The sequence below is a fragment of the Epinephelus moara genome, chromosome 6 (genome assembly GCF_006386435.1).
Source record: "Epinephelus moara isolate mb chromosome 6, YSFRI_EMoa_1.0, whole genome shotgun sequence".
NCBI classification, from domain to species: domain Eukaryota; kingdom Metazoa; phylum Chordata; class Actinopteri; order Perciformes; family Serranidae; genus Epinephelus; species Epinephelus moara.
The window spans coordinates 22,368,738-22,388,383 of NC_065511.1; the positions used below are offsets into that span (position 1 = coordinate 22,368,738).

General features: G+C 38.4%; 1 protein-coding gene across 1 annotated transcript in view; it reads right to left on the minus strand.

Moving 5' to 3' along the window:
- Positions 1-3,439: 3,439 nt before the first annotated feature.
- Positions 3,440-19,646, minus strand: part of LOC126392011 (dynein axonemal heavy chain 11) — a 50,387-nt gene continuing 34,180 nt past the window's right edge. The window contains exons 65-82 of the mRNA XM_050047099.1: positions 18,778-18,900; positions 15,185-15,389; positions 14,883-15,047; positions 14,525-14,665; positions 14,062-14,232; positions 13,513-13,635; positions 12,472-12,665; positions 12,245-12,393; positions 12,043-12,170; positions 11,442-11,669; positions 10,602-10,793; positions 9,465-9,593; positions 7,070-7,312; positions 6,802-6,984; positions 6,589-6,704; positions 6,259-6,371; positions 6,015-6,155; positions 3,440-5,890 (exon numbers count right to left, since the gene is read on the minus strand). Coding sequence (XP_049903056.1) covers positions 5,643-5,890; positions 6,015-6,155; positions 6,259-6,371; positions 6,589-6,704; positions 6,802-6,984; positions 7,070-7,312; positions 9,465-9,593; positions 10,602-10,793; positions 11,442-11,669; positions 12,043-12,170; positions 12,245-12,393; positions 12,472-12,665; positions 13,513-13,635; positions 14,062-14,232; positions 14,525-14,665; positions 14,883-15,047; positions 15,185-15,389; positions 18,778-18,900 — 2,992 coding nt within the window. The 3' untranslated portion in view covers positions 3,440-5,642. The remainder of the gene's footprint in view (positions 5,891-6,014; positions 6,156-6,258; positions 6,372-6,588; positions 6,705-6,801; positions 6,985-7,069; positions 7,313-9,464; positions 9,594-10,601; positions 10,794-11,441; positions 11,670-12,042; positions 12,171-12,244; positions 12,394-12,471; positions 12,666-13,512; positions 13,636-14,061; positions 14,233-14,524; positions 14,666-14,882; positions 15,048-15,184; positions 15,390-18,777; positions 18,901-19,646) is intronic.

A 19,646-nucleotide genomic window follows, 5' to 3' on the forward strand; every position in this document is an offset into this window, starting at 1 on the left:
TCCACAGTGTAGGTGCATGCCTTCCACCCTGCTTCAGTGCAAGCAGCAGCAAGCTGACTGTACTTCTCCTTTTTCCTCTCAAAGGCTGCCTCCATTACTTCTTCCCAATGTCCAATGCATTAATAATGCAATGTCTGCTTTGTGGTTGTCAACATAGTTAAAGAATCACACAAATAAAACACAAATGAAAAAATTTGGAGCACTGAATGCAGAAAAGTGGGACAGATTAAAATGTTCAATGTGTGTGGACAAATAATGGCACAAAGAGAACATAAAGTCCTGGAGCTTTTCTGCATTGCTTTGGGTTTCAAGTTTGGCATCTTTTCATTCAATGCCTCCAGTCTTTTCTGCTTTGTTAGAAAAGTATTTATAATCATTTTTCATGATTCCCTCTATTTATATATCAGACCATCTCAGTCTCCAGTGAAGCTTCACTGCCTCTCTGTGGCTGCATGAGAACTGCACAGCAGAGTTGCAGTACTCAAGGTCAGTACTCAGTCTGGTCTTGGATCGACCGCACTTTTACTCCGTCTTGTCTCAATCTCAGACAAAGAGGACTCTGGATTTTTTTTCCAAGACCAGTCAAGACAACAGCTGCAGGGATATCACTTTGGCTGTGCAAAAAATAAGTGATATGCTTATTTTATTTTGTCTTTTTAGTGTTCGTATTTGTTTGCTCATAGAAAACAAAGGGGAATTCCTACACATAAAATCAGCTCTGAAATGGCTTTTAATTATTTTGTCAAGACATTTCTCATGGTGCACTTCATAAAAGAGGTGAATAGATAATTAAAGAGGTGAATAAAGAGGAATCTTTACTTGTTTCCTGTGGGAGTTTTATGCGAATGTGGATTTTTCAGATCAATTCAAGGAATGCCTATGCTTTTCATTTTACACATTTTAGTGTCATGCAGTGTGGGACTTGTACTGTTCTGGCCTTGGTCTTGCCTCTGTCTCAATATACTTGGTCTTGGTCATGACTTGGTCTCGGTTTAGGTGGTCTTGACTACTACAATGCTGCACAGTTCAGCTCTTAAAAACTGAATATTAACTGATACTGCAGTTACCAACAGTATGCAGATATATACAGATATACAGTGATTCATTTCTAAAGAATCGATCATAAAACTTTACAAGGCTGGATTATTAACTGGGCAAAGTGGGCAAATGCCGTGACTGCGACCCTCAAGGGGCCAAAAGGCTTCAAGTCACTCTATGGGATTTGATTTGTGTAAATGTATTTGCCTGAAGTTTATTTTATTTTCTATATATTGTGCTTACATTTCACATTTTACTTGTGCTTAATGAAGTTACCATAAACAAAGTATTAATACTTACACAATGTATGGAGTGTAGGGAAAATGGGATGGGTGGTCAACAGGGGCCCCAACACTGTATATTTGCCACAGTGCCCCCTAGTGGGTTAATCAGGCCCTGACAATCTAAAACTGTTTTAGAAGGAACACACTGTTCCAAAACTGTACATTGATCTTGCAAATAATTTTCATTCACTTGCAGCAGTGGTTCCCAACTGGTCCAGCCACAGGGTCCTGGTTTCTCCTTCGTCATTGGTTTGAGGTCAAATAGTTTAATAAATTTAGCTTCACACTTGTGTTTGGCCACATCATGAAGATAGTTTGCTGTCTTTGTCAATTAGCAGTCTGTTAGTAACTCATTCTACAGCAGGAAACATAAAAGTTCTGTGCTGGAAATTTACTTCAAATGAAGTGTGGTTTTTTTTACAAACTTGACAAGTCACTTGTAGTCCTTAGAGAATGGACCTGCAACCCACTTTTGGACACTGATCTAGGTTAGGTCTTACACTTTCCTGTATAACGGCTGGAAACAATACCTCACTTGACAAGGACCTGCTTCCTCACATAGCCAGTGATTTAGATATACTAACAATGAGGGGTCTTTGTTTAGTTTTTTGTAAATAACAAAACCATCTGTGCACAATCTCTTCCTAATGTCTTTTTCGGGTGCTGTGAGGCGGAGGTGTGACCCAGATGCCCTTGCTGACTTTAACCAGGTGTCCTGCTTGGCCTTTAACATGACTATCTGTGGTACGACCCCTGCTGCGCCGGGCCCTGTACCCTGCCATTTCCTCCCAAACACTGCCAGCACTGTATCATTTCCCTGTCACCAAATGACTGGCTAGCTGCTGTGGCGTGCTAATGAGGGGAAGAGAGGGCAGATGAAGAGAAACTACAGGAAGACTGGTTCTTCATTTCCCCCGTGCAATACAATACGCAGAATCAATCCTCCGTCCTCCACATGACTGTCTGCAGCCACTTTGGCTGCAGGGAGAAATTAAGAGCAACAGCAGTTATTAGCGTTGGAGAAAATCTCATTTGAGAAGATAAGCGTGTTGATTTCTATCCAAAAAGAAACAACAAAAAAACAGAATGGCAGTAATTTGTGCATCATATGTCACTTGTTTATCTTTGAAGATAAATATTGCACCTGCCCTGTCTCTTCCTGGGCAAATTTCCGCTGATATCATGAAGCCCCTGCTCTGACACAGTGTGTTTACACATGACAAGAATAATTAATGTTTCAAAAGTGAGTTAAAAAAAATTCTTGTTTAAATGTTAAATAAAGGCTAAGTAAATAATATTATTTGTTCAGTAGCTGTATCTCCTTTTCATGATTGCACAAAATTCTCTCTGAGTTCTTTTTCTTTGATTTAAAAATAAAAATTCTCAGTGTTGTTCTGTGCTGTGTGACCTCAACCTTGACTCTGGCACTCCCACGATATTTTACCATATCTGTGACCTACAAGCAACTTAAGAGCATATGAATTTTGCACAACTCCCTCAGTGCACGCGCATAATCACAGTCACACTTTAATCTGAGCAGGTTTTAAATGAACCTCAGTTAAATCAGTTTAAAGAGATAACATTTTAGATAAGATGGCTGTGTTTCTTTAGACTCATTCTGAGCTAAAGGTTTTATTTGGTTCGTATTAAGTTAATCAGATGCTAACAGAGAGTGCAGACAGATAAAGGATGGGTAATCTAATGTGTTGCTTTCTCATAGAAAGCTATCAGTGTCTTTGAATAGGTTTCTCCAACAGGCCCGGCTGAATGAATTACACTCATCTGTTAGTATTCTGCCTCTGCCGTACAAAAGGTCAATGTCAAATGCACCTCATTTAAAAGTCAATAGCAACCATGCACATCATCTCCTGGGAATTCTGTCCGGGAACCCTCCAGACGGCATTGTGTATCACTCAGTTAGTAGAGGGCAGCCGGAGAGCTTTTTTAATCTTGACCTTCCAATAAAATATGCTCCCTATCCAGAATTACATGGTCTCAAATGGAGACATAAGCTCCCAACAAATCATGGCTAGACTGAACCATCTCATGGGAGAGGTTCAACAGTGTCGGACACACACAACAGGTTCAGCACTGGCTGAATATGCAACTCAACTTATTTATTTCCATTATCTTGAAATCTAAAACACACATGCATTCATACAAAACAACGTCAGTACTGTCATATATGAACCAAACTGGATACAGCAATACTAAAGCAACTACAAGAAACTTTCATGTTGTGTTGATTTTGGCAGCTCCTGTGATCAAAAGTGTGTGTTTCACAGGAGGAAGACTGCATTTCCCATGAGCACTACCACCTTGTGTCGTAAAGCAACCCAATTACCAGAATAAACGTTGGGCTTCTACGTCTCTGCAAACCACAAATATGTAACATTTGTACGTTACTACAGTATGTAGCGGATATCTTGAAACTTTATGATTCAACAATGCTGTGGTTAATGTGTGCTTATGTTTAGACACAAAAATCACTTGGTTATGGTTATTCAAAGATCATCCTTTGGCTTAAAACACCTGCTTTTGGTGGCACAATCACAGCTGAAAAAACTGTTGATGTTTTGCTAAAAAACAACTCGTTTCGTTGGTTGTTGGTCTTAAAGAGTGGTGTGCAATTTGGAAGCCGTTCCATCTCAGTGTCACGCCATCCACCATCCAAGACAAAGTCAACTCATATACATGTAATCAGATCTACCTCAATTTAAAAACATTGATATGATATGTAATGTTTGAAATGTACAAATGTAACGTAGCTGTGGTTTACAGAAATGCACAATGCTAACATTTTTTTCCTGGCGACTGGGCTTGGTAATGATATTGACCTAGCTAGCACGAGCATTCGTCATGGAAGCAAGTCAAGGAAACCGCAACTTCTTTTAAAACTTTTTTTTTTTTTTTTTTTTAAACAGAGCTGTTGGCTAGGGCTGCAACGATCAGTCGACTAATCGATGACTAATCCACTATTAAAATAATCAGTGACTATTTTAGTAGTCGACTAATCGGTTTGAGTCATTTTTCATAGAAAAGTACTATAAAATAATACCCCAAAATACTCTTATTGCAGCTTCTTACGTTCAAATATTGGCAGCTTTACACACTCTCCCATGACGGTGAACTAAAGCCCTTTGGCGTGAGTACGAAACAAGACATTAAATGACATAATTTTGGGGTTTGCGAGAGACAGGCCGACATTTTTCAACATTTTAACACATTTTTCGATAAAATGATTAGTCGACTAATCGAAGAAATAATCGACAGATTAGTCAACAATGAAAATAATCATTAGCTGCAGCCCTACTGTTGGCAGGATGAAAAGAAATGAGGTAATGCATCTATTTGGGGCTATGCAAGATTAACAACTTAGCCTACAACTAACAGATTAGATTGCTCTGTAATAGTACATTTGTTGTCAACATTGCACAGTAGTGTTATGTCTTCATTATAATAAGCCAACAGCAAAGCTATTATACAGTGTAATGTTATAAGCTAATTACCTAGCTTTATTTTAGCCACCAACATAAACTCATATATTGATTGTAAAACTATGCCATGCACTGTATTTAATGAATACACAGACATATTACAAACCTGTCAAAGAGAAAGAGGTTCAATTCAGGATCCATTTTGGATGCTTTTAAATCCCACAAATCTCTTCATCTGTTAAATGACCAACCAAGGTTGACCCATGTTTTCGGCCAGGCTCTATCACTGTATCTTGTTTAGCTTTTTTTTTTAGTCTTTGGTAAATCCTTTTCTTTTTCCCTTTGCTGATCCTGCCTCACTGTCAACCATAACTATGAAATATAACTTCAAAAATAGAACTCTCTACAGAAAATCTCCAGGAGCAGGAGCCTGCTTTTAGCTGGCTTAAGTACTATTAACTGAGAAACTTTTCCTGGGAAAATGTAAACATAGGCTCTTCCAGTCAGTGTGCTGTAAATTATTTCGACTGATTTTTTACAGGGAATTGGACCCAGGGACAGGTATTAAGAATAATTATATAGAAATAGCCAGTCTTCTCACTGATAATTTGTAGGTCACATAGAGGTCAGTATAAAATTGACTACTTCATAATCAGTTAAAAACTTAATGTGGCTGCTTCAATGCAAGATTGAAAGTGAATAATTGTGTCTGTTGTATTAGTAATTACTAAAAACATGATAAAAAGCAACATGAATACAATCAATGATTCAATACTGTCTCAATGGGAGAATACATCTCCTCTTAAAACTAGGTTTTTAACACTGTTTGCATAATACTGTTAGTAGATATTATAAAGTACCTAACCGCTGCTCCTCTAATGTCTCACACAGACAGCAGCAGTGCCACACCAGCTACGATCCACTTGGCAGGAGGCTGTTTGGTTCGGAGGTGGAGGGTCCACACATATGTGGGCCCGCGCTGCTTTGTGCGGTACACCGGACACTCGTAAGTATTCTTGAGCTCCTGCTCTTCTGCAGGCACAGCTCTTACATACAGCACCGGCATGGCTGGAGTCAGTTCCCTTAAAACCGCCTCAGAGATGACTCCAGACTGAGTGTCCCAGCGTGCTCCTAAGAGACACAGGGTGGGTTTGACTGGTGATGCTTACAGAGCTGCACATTTAAGACATATATATACCGTCAAAGATCTATGTTAACCTGACCGTAAACCTATGTTAATTTAATTAATTCTGACCTTCCATGAAGAGTCCATGAATATAGGCCCCCTCCCGTGGCGGATGTCCAAAGTCGTCTTTCGTCTTCTTTGTTACATCCACAGTCAAAGTCATCTTGTCCAGTGGCCACTCATTCTTACGAGCAATGCTCTGCAGCACAGCTGAAAAAACAAAAGAAGTCTGCATGTTAATTTTTCTGGAGCCTCTGTCTGGTGCACGTCACCTAAATCATCTGTCTTGTTGGTTTAGAGATTGTAACCTCACCAGTGAGGAAAGACTGCGGGTTGAAGAGTCCTGACAGCCAAACAACTGCAGGAAGAACTAAGTCTTGAGTCCAGCTATCCAGCTCTCGACAGCTACATATTAGATCATTAAACCTATAAAAGAGAAATGAAAAACATAGTATGTCATTGCTTCAAGCCTTAACATGTCTGCAAGGGTCATCCTAATATTGGCTTCATTTTGTAAGGCAATTTTTCCATATTTATTGACAGAATTTACAGGAAACAATGCAGGGAAACACACTAGTGGCCTCACAAAAATAATTATTATCAAATGTTGAATGATACAGTATTATTGGAAAGGAGTAGTTACCATTGTGCCAGTGTTTTAGTGGAGGGATAAGCCAGTCTGGCCCAGGAATCTGGAACAGAGTCACTGAACAGGGCTGACTGCAGAGTCTCCATACAGGAGGAGATGGTGAGCTCTCCCTGTGGACAAAGAAATTCTCAGTGATGCTACAGGACCCTACTGTTGATAAAAAAGAGTGTGTTTAATATGTTCAGTATATGTCACAGTGGACTGCACCTTTAGGCCAAGATCCAGCTCATTAAGGGACTTCCTTATTTCTGCTAGCAGAAGATTCATGCGTTCACACTCCTGGAAACACACTAAAATGTAGGGGCTTCGCTCTGTTGTCTTTGTCATTATCTCTGTCATGTTATACTCCTCAGGAAGCATTTCAAGGATATCTTGAATAACGGACTTGACCTGACAAATATAATACACATACATTAGGTTATTTGTGTAGGTAAGTTATTGTATTCCAAGCTGATGATTCTTTCTCCCTCCACACCTTCTCCTCTGTGCTCTGAGCCGCCCCCTCTCCTCTGGAGGAGTCCTGTGGCTGCAGTTCCAGCAAAGTCCTTAAGAGGTTGTCTGAGGTGACCGTGAGGCACTCCAGCTCAGCGTTTGGATGAAGACCATACAGAGTAGGGTTCTCAGATGGGAGATGCTCATCAATATAACTGTGGTAACCACCGTAGTCCATGAACAGAGGGGCCAGAAACCCAGGACACAGAAAGAGCTCTCCTTCAAACTATGGAGTGAAATTTTGAGAAGATGAAAACAAGTGCAGCACAGTATCTAACACACATCTTGCAAGCTAAATTCAGCCTGTGTGTTTTAGAATTCAATATGATGGATGCAAACTTGTTTCTGCACCAACAGCAAAACACACTGACTGATGTCTGATTGTCCAGATTGCTTTATTAGAGAAACAGATGGCTGTTAGCTTTGTAGTAAATGTGAACCGGCTAATCTAGGGAAGCCCATATATCCACCTGTCCTAGTCTTGTGATGAAAAAAACAACAACCTGTAAGTCACTACGACAAAGTTTCTAAAAATATCTTAAAATAATGAGGAACTCTCTCAAAATAATGACTTAGTATCTTAAAATAATAAAAAACCTTCTCAAAATAATGAATTAGTATCTCAAAATAATGAGGAACTTTTTTCAAAATAATTAGTATCTCAAAATAATGAGGGACTTTCTCAAAATAATGACTTAGTATCTCAAAATAATAAAAAACCTTCTCAAAAAAATGACTTAGTATCTCAAAATAATGAGGAACTTTCTTCAAAATAATTAGTATCTCAAAATAATGAGGGACTTTCTCAAAATAATGACTTAGTATCTCAAAATAACAAAAAAAAAACTTCTCAAAATAATGACTTAGTATCTCAAAATAATGAGGAACTTTTTTCAAAATAATTAGTATCTCAAAATAATGAGGGACTTTCTCAAAATAATGACTTAGTATCTCAAAATAACAAAAAAACACACTTCTCAAAATAATGACTTAGTATCTAAAAATATATTAGGAACTTTCTCAAAATAATGACTTAGTATCTCAAAATAATGAGGAACTTTTTTCAAAATAATTAGTATCTCAAAATAATGAGGGACTTTCTCAAAATAATGACTTACTATCTCAAAATATATTAGAAACTTTCTCAAAATAATGACTTAGTATCTCAAAATAATAAAAAACCTTCTCAAAATAATGACTTAGTATCTCAAAATAACAAAAAAAACCTTCTCAAAATAATGACTTACTATCTCAAAATATATTAGGAACTTTCTCAAAATAATGACTTACTATCTCAAAATAATGACTTACTATCTCAAAATATATTAGGAACTTTCTCAAAATAATGACTTACTATCTCAAAATAATGACTTACTATCTCAAAATAATGACTTACTATCTCAAAATATATTAGGAACTTTCTCAAAATAATGACTTACTATCTCAAAATAATGACTTACTATCTCAAAATATATTAGGAACTTTCTCAAAATAATGACTTACTATCTCAAAATAATGATTTACTATCTCAAAATATATTAGGAACTTTCTCAAAATAATGACTTAGTATCTCAAAATAATGAGGGACTTTCTCAAAATAATGACTTACTATCTCAAACTATATTAGGAACTTTCTCAAAATAATGACTTAGTATCTCAAAATAATAAAAAACCTTCTCAAAATAATGACTTAGTATCTCAAAATAATAAAAAAAAACCATCTCAAAATAATGACTTAGTATCTCAAAATAATGTGGAACTTTCTCAATTATTATCTCATTATCTTGATAAAGTTTTTCATTATTTTTACAATACTAAGTCATTATTTTGTGGCACTAAGTTGTTATTTAGAGAAATATTTCATTATAATGTCACACAGGATCGTCTTTTCATCACATGGCTAAGTTTTCACCTTATTATTTTTCTTTCACTGGCAAAAAAGGCTTTCATACTAATCTGTCCTGTGTGGGAGAGAAAAAGATGAATCCAGTTGAAGCGCCTATCAACTTAACACACGCTAAAGACCAAATAATCGCCTTATAATGCTTATAGAGGAGTTGGCAGACAAATTTGGCGCACTGAGAGGAAACATCACCAAAGTGAGGGTGGAAAAAATCAGCAATGCCAAAGACTTGAAGTGCAATACTGCAGTTTAGGTTTACATCCCAAGAGGGCACCCTTTACCTTAACAAAACTACCAACACATTCAAAACAGCTTTGTGGATTTGCTTCACTATTTGGCATAGTAAAATGAAACGTAACCAGATTTTGAGTGTAAATTCAACTTAGCAGGTTTTCAAATCTTGACAATTACACAATAAAATCAGTTAAAATGGACTTCTGTTGTGAAAACAACAATAACATGAACACTGACTTACCATTTTTGGATGCATGAACTCTTGCAGATAGGTCTTACACAGTCTTCTATCCCAGCCATCCGTGATGTGACCTCCATACATGATCTCCCCGAAAAGATAACACAAGTCCTCCCAGGGCACCTGCGTGGACTATAAAAACATAGTCTGTAGACTGATATGGCAATGCAAATATAAGAGAAAAATGTAGGATTTAAATCATTAGGAGCAAATTAAACTACCAAGACAAATGTTAAAATGATTCCAGGAAATTAATAATATATCAGGATCATCTCACGAATAGTTTTTCATTCATTCTCTGTGTTATTCTTTTTCTCTTTTAGAACTTCGAGCAGTAACTGTATGATCGCTTCCCAAATGAGCTCTTTTAATAATGATAACGGTTGGGAAATGTAACAAAATTATGTTTCTTTACACACACTGATCTAATGTATGACAGAAGAGTCTTTTCCTCAGCGGGAGATTATGATCCGTGAGGGTGAAGGAGGAAGAAAAGAACCTGTGATTCATAACAAATTACAAAAGCTGGAGGTTCACAATCATTTGTACCTGTATTGTTTTGCAAATTGCTTCCTTCATCAGCTCTAATTGCAGTGATCACTTATGTAGCGTTGTGAACTGTCACATTGGCTGCATGTAATTACATTTAGGATAACGCTTCATTGCCCTCCTAATGAATTCTCTGTATACGCACATACAGGTTACTGTTTGGTTAACATAATGAAGGACATTCGTTTTTGGAGGGCAGAATACCTAGGAGACATAATTGGTTGTGACCAGAGTAATAGGAGCTCTAAGAGAAATGCATTAGGAGTTGAGAGGGGTGCAGCACCCCAAGAATGGATTTTTTGTCTTTATGAAATAAAGCTAAATTATAGGTTGTGTGTTCATAGTTATAAGAGAAGAAATGTATAAAAGAAAAAGACGAGACTGAACATTTTTCACAAATAACAGTGGAACAAAAGATTTCAATAAGTAATTGGATACACTGTACTGCAATTCAACATCCCTGTCTGACAATAATGCCACCGCAAACCCCATAATCATTATAAATTTACACAGCATAAGAAAGTAGCAGTAAAAAAGCAAATTAAAAGTTTTATCAATAACAATAAAAATATGAATATGAAATAAATATACTTTAGTGTTGGCCTCTAAGTAGTTGTACAAGACACTGGCTGAGATGGTGAGGTCTCCGGTGCTGAAGGGGTAGTTATGGTTCCACCCCTGGGGACCAAATTTACGGCGCTCCGTGACACAAGCATGAAAGAAGCAGAGGGAGAAGAGCATCGAATTGAACTCCTGTTCTCTGGAGCACATATCCAGAGTGTCCTTAGAAGAGAGAGAAAGGAATACAGATTACTATGGAAGCCAAAAACAGACGTTCTTGCAATTATGTTTTTTAATGGAATAATCTCAAAATCACAAGTTCATTTTTTCATTATTTCAAGATACCAAAGCTCATTTTGTCAAGATAACAGGTTAATTTATGCGTATTCTCAAAAACCAAATGGCAGATTTTTAGAGATAGCAAGATAATTAATCTCAAGAAAACGACATTTGCATTCTTGCAAGCCTGTAATAAATATGGAGAACTAGAAAATGAGTGTCTGGTTGATTTGATCACACCTAATTTCAGCCTTCAAGATCACCGTCATGACTCAAGTGCAGTCTGATGTGTTGATCAACAATAAGTGCTCATTGATCTGACAAAATCATCTTAAATCAGTTGCTACAGTTGTCATGATGCCATCTATGTATGTTGCTGTGGCACTCCTGATATGTGATAAATATTCGAAGTAATACGAGTAAATGAAGGACCTTTTGTTTTCTCACGATAACAAGTTGATTATCTCATGATCTTGAGATAAAGGCACTAAAAAAAGAATTACATGCACAGCCCTTCTCGGCTTCTGTAGGTTAAACTGAATGCTATGGTTTCTTGTTTGTCAATTGCAATGCACTTAATTTTCAGCATACTTGAGTGAAGTTGTTGAGGGCTGCATGCAGACTGGCATTCATGCCAGTGGGAGGCTCATTGGTGATTTTGATGGCATTCTCCAGTATGCCTCTGGGGATAACATGCTGCTCAGGGCTTGGTGCTGGCTCCCCAGTGATGAACACTCTGTAGTTGGGGTGACTGTCCACCGCTGCTGTCTCCAGAAGAGCATCGAGAGAGGGCAGCCAGCGTGCCACCAGGTGTATGTTCTGAACAGGGAAAAATTTCACAAATATTACAAAAAGACTACGCAGACTATGTACTAGGTTAATAAAAATAAATTTGTTTTTTAATGTTCAGTTACGTTTGTGTTCATTTGTGAAAGATTCGTGTTAAAAAATGTCTTGCTATGTTCAAAAATGAGTAAGAAAACCTCAATGGCTCACTTGGCTACAGGCTCCTCTCTATAAAAGGAGGCATTTATGGAGCTGATTTAGCCAATTATGGTTTTTATTGAACCAAATTGAGTTTATTTCCTTGCTCAGGGGGGGAGATAATATCATTAGGTGTGTTACAGGCTTGCTGGAGGAGCAGCCTGAAGTCACTGCAGTAACTTAGCCACTGAATAGCGCTGCTTCCTACCTGCAGAATGACCCAGTGTCCAAGTTTAGACGCATTCTTTAAAACCCTCTCAGCTACCTCCTCCTGCCCCTGTCCCAGGGAGACGTTGTGCAAACTGCCCTGGTCAATGGAAAATCCCAGCTTCAATCCTGCACAGAAAGAATATCTAGATATCTCTACTAAGTAATCAGGGAGTATAAATAACAAACAATTTACACAGTACCTAGTTTTTCTACATCTTTGAGTGGATCCACTCCAGGTGAGAGGATGAAGAACACAGGGGTCGAGGGGCCACTATCCTCATACAGCTTTTCAAACTCCAGTCTGGCAGCATCCACATATTTTGTTCCCATGCACTTCTCCACAAAGTTCCTGCCAGGAAACATAGTCAAAAAGCTTGGTAAAATAAAAGCACCTACAAATACAAATGTACTTTGGTCATTTAGTTACCTTAGTGTATAGGTCATCCTATCAGGGCGAAGTGCTCGAAGGATGATGAGCTTCTGGAGAGAACTTTTATTCTTCCAGTCCTGAGGAAGTCTTTCCTTTTCAGGACAACTGGATTCAACAATCTTCCTCCAGCGCTTTGGTGAGCTCTCCATGTCTTTGTCCAACCCACTGAAGTCTTCCATTGTAGAAATTTTCTATATCCAAATAACAGATATCAGAAAACCTATCCAAGCAGTGGAATAATGGGATGTAGTAGGGATGGGCATTAGTACAATAGTACTTGATTTGGACGTCAGTATTCGTTGAACATATAGAGTAATCGCCACTAGAATTTTCACTTATATTTTTATATATATCTAAAATTGGCAAAATCTTATTTTTTATTTTTAGAGCTGCGTGCACTGTCTCCATCAGGAGACTACTGCTGCGGGAGTGTGAGCTCCTCACAGGGGAGACAGATGGTAAGAATCTGTCCACACACACACACACACACACACACACACACATGGCTAAACATTATTTAGCGGTTAGTAATGGGTTTAATGAGAGAGTCAAGCGGTTTCCATGTCGGTGTGAGTTTGCTGGGACTGTTAAATGACTTGGTGTCAGATGTTGGTTGTTGCTGCTGTGTTGGCCAGTGCTAACTGCACAGACGATGAGCTGCCCAGTAGGAGAGCGGCTCAAGACTCCAGAGATTGTTCTTCGTCTGGATCCAATCAATGTAACAGCACACAGTGACAAAAGTTTGCTGATTTTCTTATATTATCTTTGAATTTATGGTTTAATGGGCTAAATGAAGCCTGGTTGTTTAATAAATTAATTTAAAATTTCACTTATTTTCCATTGTTGGCCATGTTGATTCTTACATTAGATTTTCTTTTTTGTGAGTACTTGACTACTCTATAATAATCCAATGCAAGTCCTCGAATATGTCAGTTAGGTTACAATGCCCATCCCTAATATGTAGTGATGACCTGATGGCTAACAAGAACCAAAATGTGGCCTTTTGACATGTGATTTTGTTAATAACCTTGATTGTACCTTGATGGATCCCCAGGCATGTGGAGAGAGGAAGGACACAGGACTAACTTTGCAGGCCTCCACATGGAAACGCAGGAGGAAGTCAAATTCCTGAGCATCAATCAGGCCCTGCTTGAGCAGAATCTGAGGGGAAGGACCAAGAGCAGTTTGTAATGATCTATGTTGTATTGATCTCCTTTAAATCATTTCCACAACAACTGAAAACTGCAAGACAACTCTGGTAAAGTGATTGTTTGAACTCATACAGGCTGAATAAGTGCTTCTGAATGTGAAATAGCCACATGAAGGACAGCCTTCAGAACAGCACAATTTCTGAGATGAAAACAGTTGGCGCAATGACAGATAATTGCATTATGCCATCAGAACCAACCCCCTTGTCAGAACCAACTGTCTGAACAGCAGCCATGGAGCAAGGTGTGAGAGGTAATCAATAGCAGCGTATGGTCCTGCTGACTGCTTTTAATTGAAGTTAATGTGGGGGTAGAAAAGTACTTTGATTGATGAGGATGACAGGAGGCCCCACCTCTGAGGCGGCCCTGACTCCCTCACCTGGAAGGCAGCGTGTGACAAGAAGGTTAACTTGTCTCTCTCAAACAGGCCCTGGCTGGTGTACAGGAATACAGAGTAGGTGATGGCCTCAGTGAGGGTGTGCACCCTGGTCTTCACATCCTCATCCCATTCTGCGCGCTCCATTGCTTTGTTGAACACTGAGTTAAAGGCCTGTAATATAACCAAAGAGAGGACAGTGCTCATATAGACCTTAATGTCTGCACTGCATTGACAGTTACACTCAGAAAAAGTAACATTTTTGGTACTTCAAGCACACACTCAAGCTGATTTGTACATACAGAGCTGTGTCTAAAACCTTAATAACCAAGAGAAACAATTACAAACAAATTTTTTAAAAAATCCAACAGAGTATTGCTCAAAGACAACTCTGAGCATTGCTTGAAATGCTGCAAAAAAACGATGTGTGTCCTCTGAGAGTACTTTGGGGGGGTAAAGGTTTCACCTTGAGAGAAAACTGGTACATGGGGTTAATCTTGCTGAGGTCATTGATGATGAAGAAGAGGAGTGATGCTCTCTCAGCTGCTGGGCGGTAAAGTTCTCGAGCCTCGTTGATCTCTGTCTCGTTCTCCCTGGCCTCCACCACCTGTGTGTTCCAATTGCACAAAAATGAGCTATTAGGCTCTCAGTCATGCTCCAAAACCCTCTCATTACACATGTTCCTAACTACACACCATTTGCAGCTAATGCAATAAAATGAGGCGCTTGCTGTCTTGTGACATTCAAAAATACAGGAGTGACAAAAAAGACATTCACTCGACAACAGTCGGACACCTTAGAGGACCCTGTTGTAATAACCTCACCTTGCACTGAATATGAGCGGCTGTGTTCTTGGTGTTCTCGAGTTGCTCCACCAGAGAAATATCACCCAGGAAATTACCATGGGCTGCAGAGAGGCGACTCAACAGGTCATCCTCCAACCTCTTAAGCTCAATCTTGAAGAGGTTCTGCTGTGTGGTCAGCTCCATCTTGGGAACCATGCACAAAACAATTCAGACTTTTCTATTTAGTATAATGGACTGATGTCATGCATATTTAACGAGCTACAAAAATGCTTTACTGTTGCTAACAGTCTACATCTTTCAATAAAGACTTAAGGTTTCACCTTTAGGGCCTCCAGGTCAGGCCTTTCCCGGGACACTACCTTTCCCAGCAGCTGTTCCTCCAGGCCCACAGGAGTCACTGTGAAGTTGATGAGGGTGGTCTGGGCCTGGAGTTCAGGAGGGAAATGGGGATTGGCCAACTTGGTGTGGATGATGAGTTTAAAGTTGCTGTTGTATTCACACTCCTTGCCCCCAATTCGAATGTACCTGGATAACAGGAGATAACAATTTTAAAACTTAACCACTGTGTTGTCATATTCCTTAAGGAAGGATCACTGTAGTTTAATAAATGACATATATACATATATATATATACAGTATATATATATATATATATATACATATATGTTGTTGTGAAGTTGTTACAGTACAGGAAGTGCACTTTAACTAAACTACTACTACTAAATATAGAAAGAGGAGATAAAAATAAAGGCAAGGTACTGAAAAAGTTCAGTACATAAATGGAACAGAAAGATTACAATGAAAATATGAAATACATGCTTTAAAAGTTTTGATCATTGCATTAGAATGAGAGAGCTGTACAGTTTTGCACAAAAATGTTCAATGTGTTGAATGCCTAACTGGTAAGGCAGCATAGACAAGAAGTCCTAAAAACATTAAGGATAAGATTGAGCTTGTGTGTTTACAGATCCACCTCTATGACAGATGAGCAAACAGGTTAAAAGTGTCAGAAAAAGTTAGGATTTGAGTTTGGATTGTTTGGTCAAACTACTCTTTTCAAAATCAAGAGTGGACCTTTATGTTTAGAGTTATTGTTCACAAATCAAACACCACTTTGCTGAAAGCACAGTAGTTATTATTTCTGCAAAAACGGTAAAACATTTTTCGTCCCATCATTAAGCTTTTAAAGTGAGGAAGTGAAACATTAAAGATGATTAGAAATATCACCAGTGCTTTCCTTTAAAGGATGGTGCAGGTGATTTCAATGATGATTGAATGATGATAATGACTGAATGACAGTCCTATACAATATTTGAACTGTAGCAGTGCAAACCCCTTATGCATCTGAGCCCATCGACCTCTCACTGTCACGCATTGCGACCTGAACAGAGGAAAGAACTTCACTGTGGCTCCAAATGTCACTCATGTGGTAGACAAATAATCTTGAGAAATTATGAAAGATTATCACCGCAGCAGCCAATATTTATCTGTTCCTGCATTTCAATTAAATTAGCGATGGCTTGACGAACCTGGTGGCTTTTCATTTTTCTCTAATTACCCCTTGGATGTCAGGCAAGGCCCCAATTTTACAGCACAGGTTCCTCATGGCCTGGGTCTGGTTCAACTCTATATCTTCACAAGCCAGAATTAATGTACTATTGATAGAACCATTACTCCACCAAATTAAAGTCCTTGCTGATGGATTGGCTTGTAGTCTTCCGTCAGCCATGAAAGGAATAATTAGTATTCATTACTTCACACTCTACAACATTCCAATTATTAATGAACTTCAGCTGTGGATCCCCACCAGATCCATCATGGCTGCCCCAGCAGGTTGTATTAATCATCGACAGAAACAAGTGTGTGGGTCATCTACAAGGGATAAACTTATAATCAGATTTACTATGATGAATTGTTACGTCTGGACAGACAGCATTTCAGAAAAAGTTCAATGAACAGGCGCCAAAAAATTCAATATTCATGGTCATACATACATCAGAGCAAGAAAGATGTAAACATTTTTGAGGAGGGAAAGCAAAGCAGAATGTCAATATGTGGTATTTCGTATCACTCTGGCGTTGGTTGTCCCGTTTAGGAAATTTGCTGAATTTTGTCTGTTGAGGGTAATTGGTAACCAAACAAAGGTAATTACAGAGAAGCTATTTTGGTGGCACTGTCGTATTTGTGAGGGGGATTACAGTGGGCAGCAGCTGAAAATGATTAAAATTAGGTTTGACACCAGACAGATTTACCAAATACAGGGTGTTTCAAACAAGTGCCAGTTTGGTTGGCATGTACAAAAGCTAAAAGGTTTTAAAAGAGGTAGTTCAGAATTTTTGAAGTGGGACTGTATGAGGTACTTATCCATAGTCAGTGTATTACCGACAGTAGATGGCGGCTGGCCCAACCTCAGTTTGGAGAAGCAGACATGGGTATTTCCACGGAAGCTAAATAATGTACTGCTGTGGACATGGGCAGTAGCAAAACATATTTTTAGCCACCTAGAAAAATCTGTTTAAGTATACACTATATTTGGAATATCCTACCTTCAGACAGCCCTTTCCAACAGGGAACTGAAACCGTTATCTATTCTCTTGTCAAAACCACCAGACTCCTTTGACAAAAACAGTAATTTTACCTCACAGAACACAGAAGCTGCTCATCTACCGCTCCATTTGAATTATTCCCTTAAATCAAGTGGCATTTGTGGTTAAAGCTTGTTCATAATTAAATAATAAACAATACACATAGATGACCTCACTACTATCAATTAACATCACGTTATGAATTAAAATAATCCTGATACAAACAGATAGTGCTCGGACACAAAACAGGACAGGGGTAAATGCAACCGAAATGCATTGAGGACGGATTGTGATTTGATCGGCCAAATCACCTCCAGGGGTGACCACTTGGAAAACAAGTGTCGATGTCATTGCGTTTTCAATCCTGTCTGCAAGATCCACTAAAAATAAAAAATTAAATTACACACAAATTAAAAATACATGAAACTGACATATAGAGATGCCGTGGAAAACAAATGGGAGTGGAAGGGGCAGGGTAACTTGTCCCTTATTTTATCTTTTATTTTTGGACCCATGCAAACGAGATGAGTGACAGAGCGACAGGATTTCAGTTGGATCTAAATGTGGACAATGGAGACACATATTAATACCCGATATAAATGTAATCATGTTAAATCATATTTAGATACAATCTGGTAAAGTGGTTTTAATGAGTCTAAAGATGATTCAGTAATGTTATTCTGTCTCCAGATAAATGAATGCAGACGAATGCTGGCAAATCACCTATCAGCGTTATGACATTACTGAAGCTGAATTGAGTTTGCCATAATGATGGAGGACCACTGAATTTAGTGTCTAACAGGCCATCTTTTTGTGGGAAACAGGAGTCCTTATACATAACCATGACTGTCCTCAATTCAGCTTTTACACTGAGGCTCAGCTGTTCAATATTCATCACACCTAAAGAATATGAACACACAAATATACATCTATCACCCGTCTTGAGGGGCCAATCAATACGCTGGCCTCAGGGATTCAGAACACGCGCTGCAAATTCATTTATAATCTAAAGAGTGGGCAATAATAATGCATTCAGTCATGTCTTACTGGTGTTTCAATGCTCAGTGAGATTCAACCATCTGGCAAATCTGCTCCTATTGTCTAACACCGCAGACACACTGGGGCGAGTTGTGGGCTCATATCGACTTGTGTATCAACAGCGATACAAAAACCGTACATTGATTAAAATGTTTTTGGTGTGCAACAGCCCCATGCTAAAGAGCTTCGACAAAACAAAGTGTTTACCATTGGTCAGCTGGTTTAATGCTTTATATATGTGTTTTTAATCCTTGAAGTAAACCATCTAAATGTAATGTTTCAGTACTTACCTTCCTCTTTTAATAGTGTTTCTACCCAGCAGAGGCTCCAGGATTGGGTCTACCTTTTCTGGCAGATTCTCTATGAGAACAGTTTCACCACAGGCGAGGGCTTTCTCAATCACATCCAGAAACCTACCGAATAAAAAAGGAAACTGAACAAAATGGGTGAAACAAACTTGTTTGGGCATGTACATTTGTATGCTACCATATATTAGCAGCAGTGTTAATTTAGTTAATGAAATCTATGACTACATACGCAATCAACATGCAGTATTGCTGACGGGAAAAGATAAGACTAAAATGTCGTTTAAAAAACAAAAACTTCACTAAAGTCTCTCTTTATTTTTACTGACAAAAAAGATGAGATGAAATATTCTAGACGTTTTTTTTCAGTGCAGCAGTTCCAATTCCTGTGCTGCACCATATCAGGGCTACAAAATGAGCCCTGTCAGGAGGACTCAAAGTTACCTACTTATTAAAAGCTGTGGTTGGTAACTTTAAAAAAATGTATTTTGTCATATTTGCTGAAACTGTCACTGTATTCACACAGCAAATGAGACATAAATAATAAATGAGACAGATAATCTCTGCCTACTCTATTGCCTTGTATAGCTTCTGATGGCCTTACCACATGCAAACAAAAACAACCAATCAGAGCTGAGGAGTCTCTAAAGCAGCTATCAGTCATGTCAATCACAACTCGTGAACTGTGGTCAAACTGTCAAACTTGACATTGCTGATCAAATATGAATCAAGATTCTGTTACTGCATTAACTATTTCTTGCTTCAAATGTTTTCAAGAACATATTTTAGTGTACTGTTTAGCTGTAAAAGGAGAACAGTATCGGCAAATAGGATGACATTAACTGATGACAGTG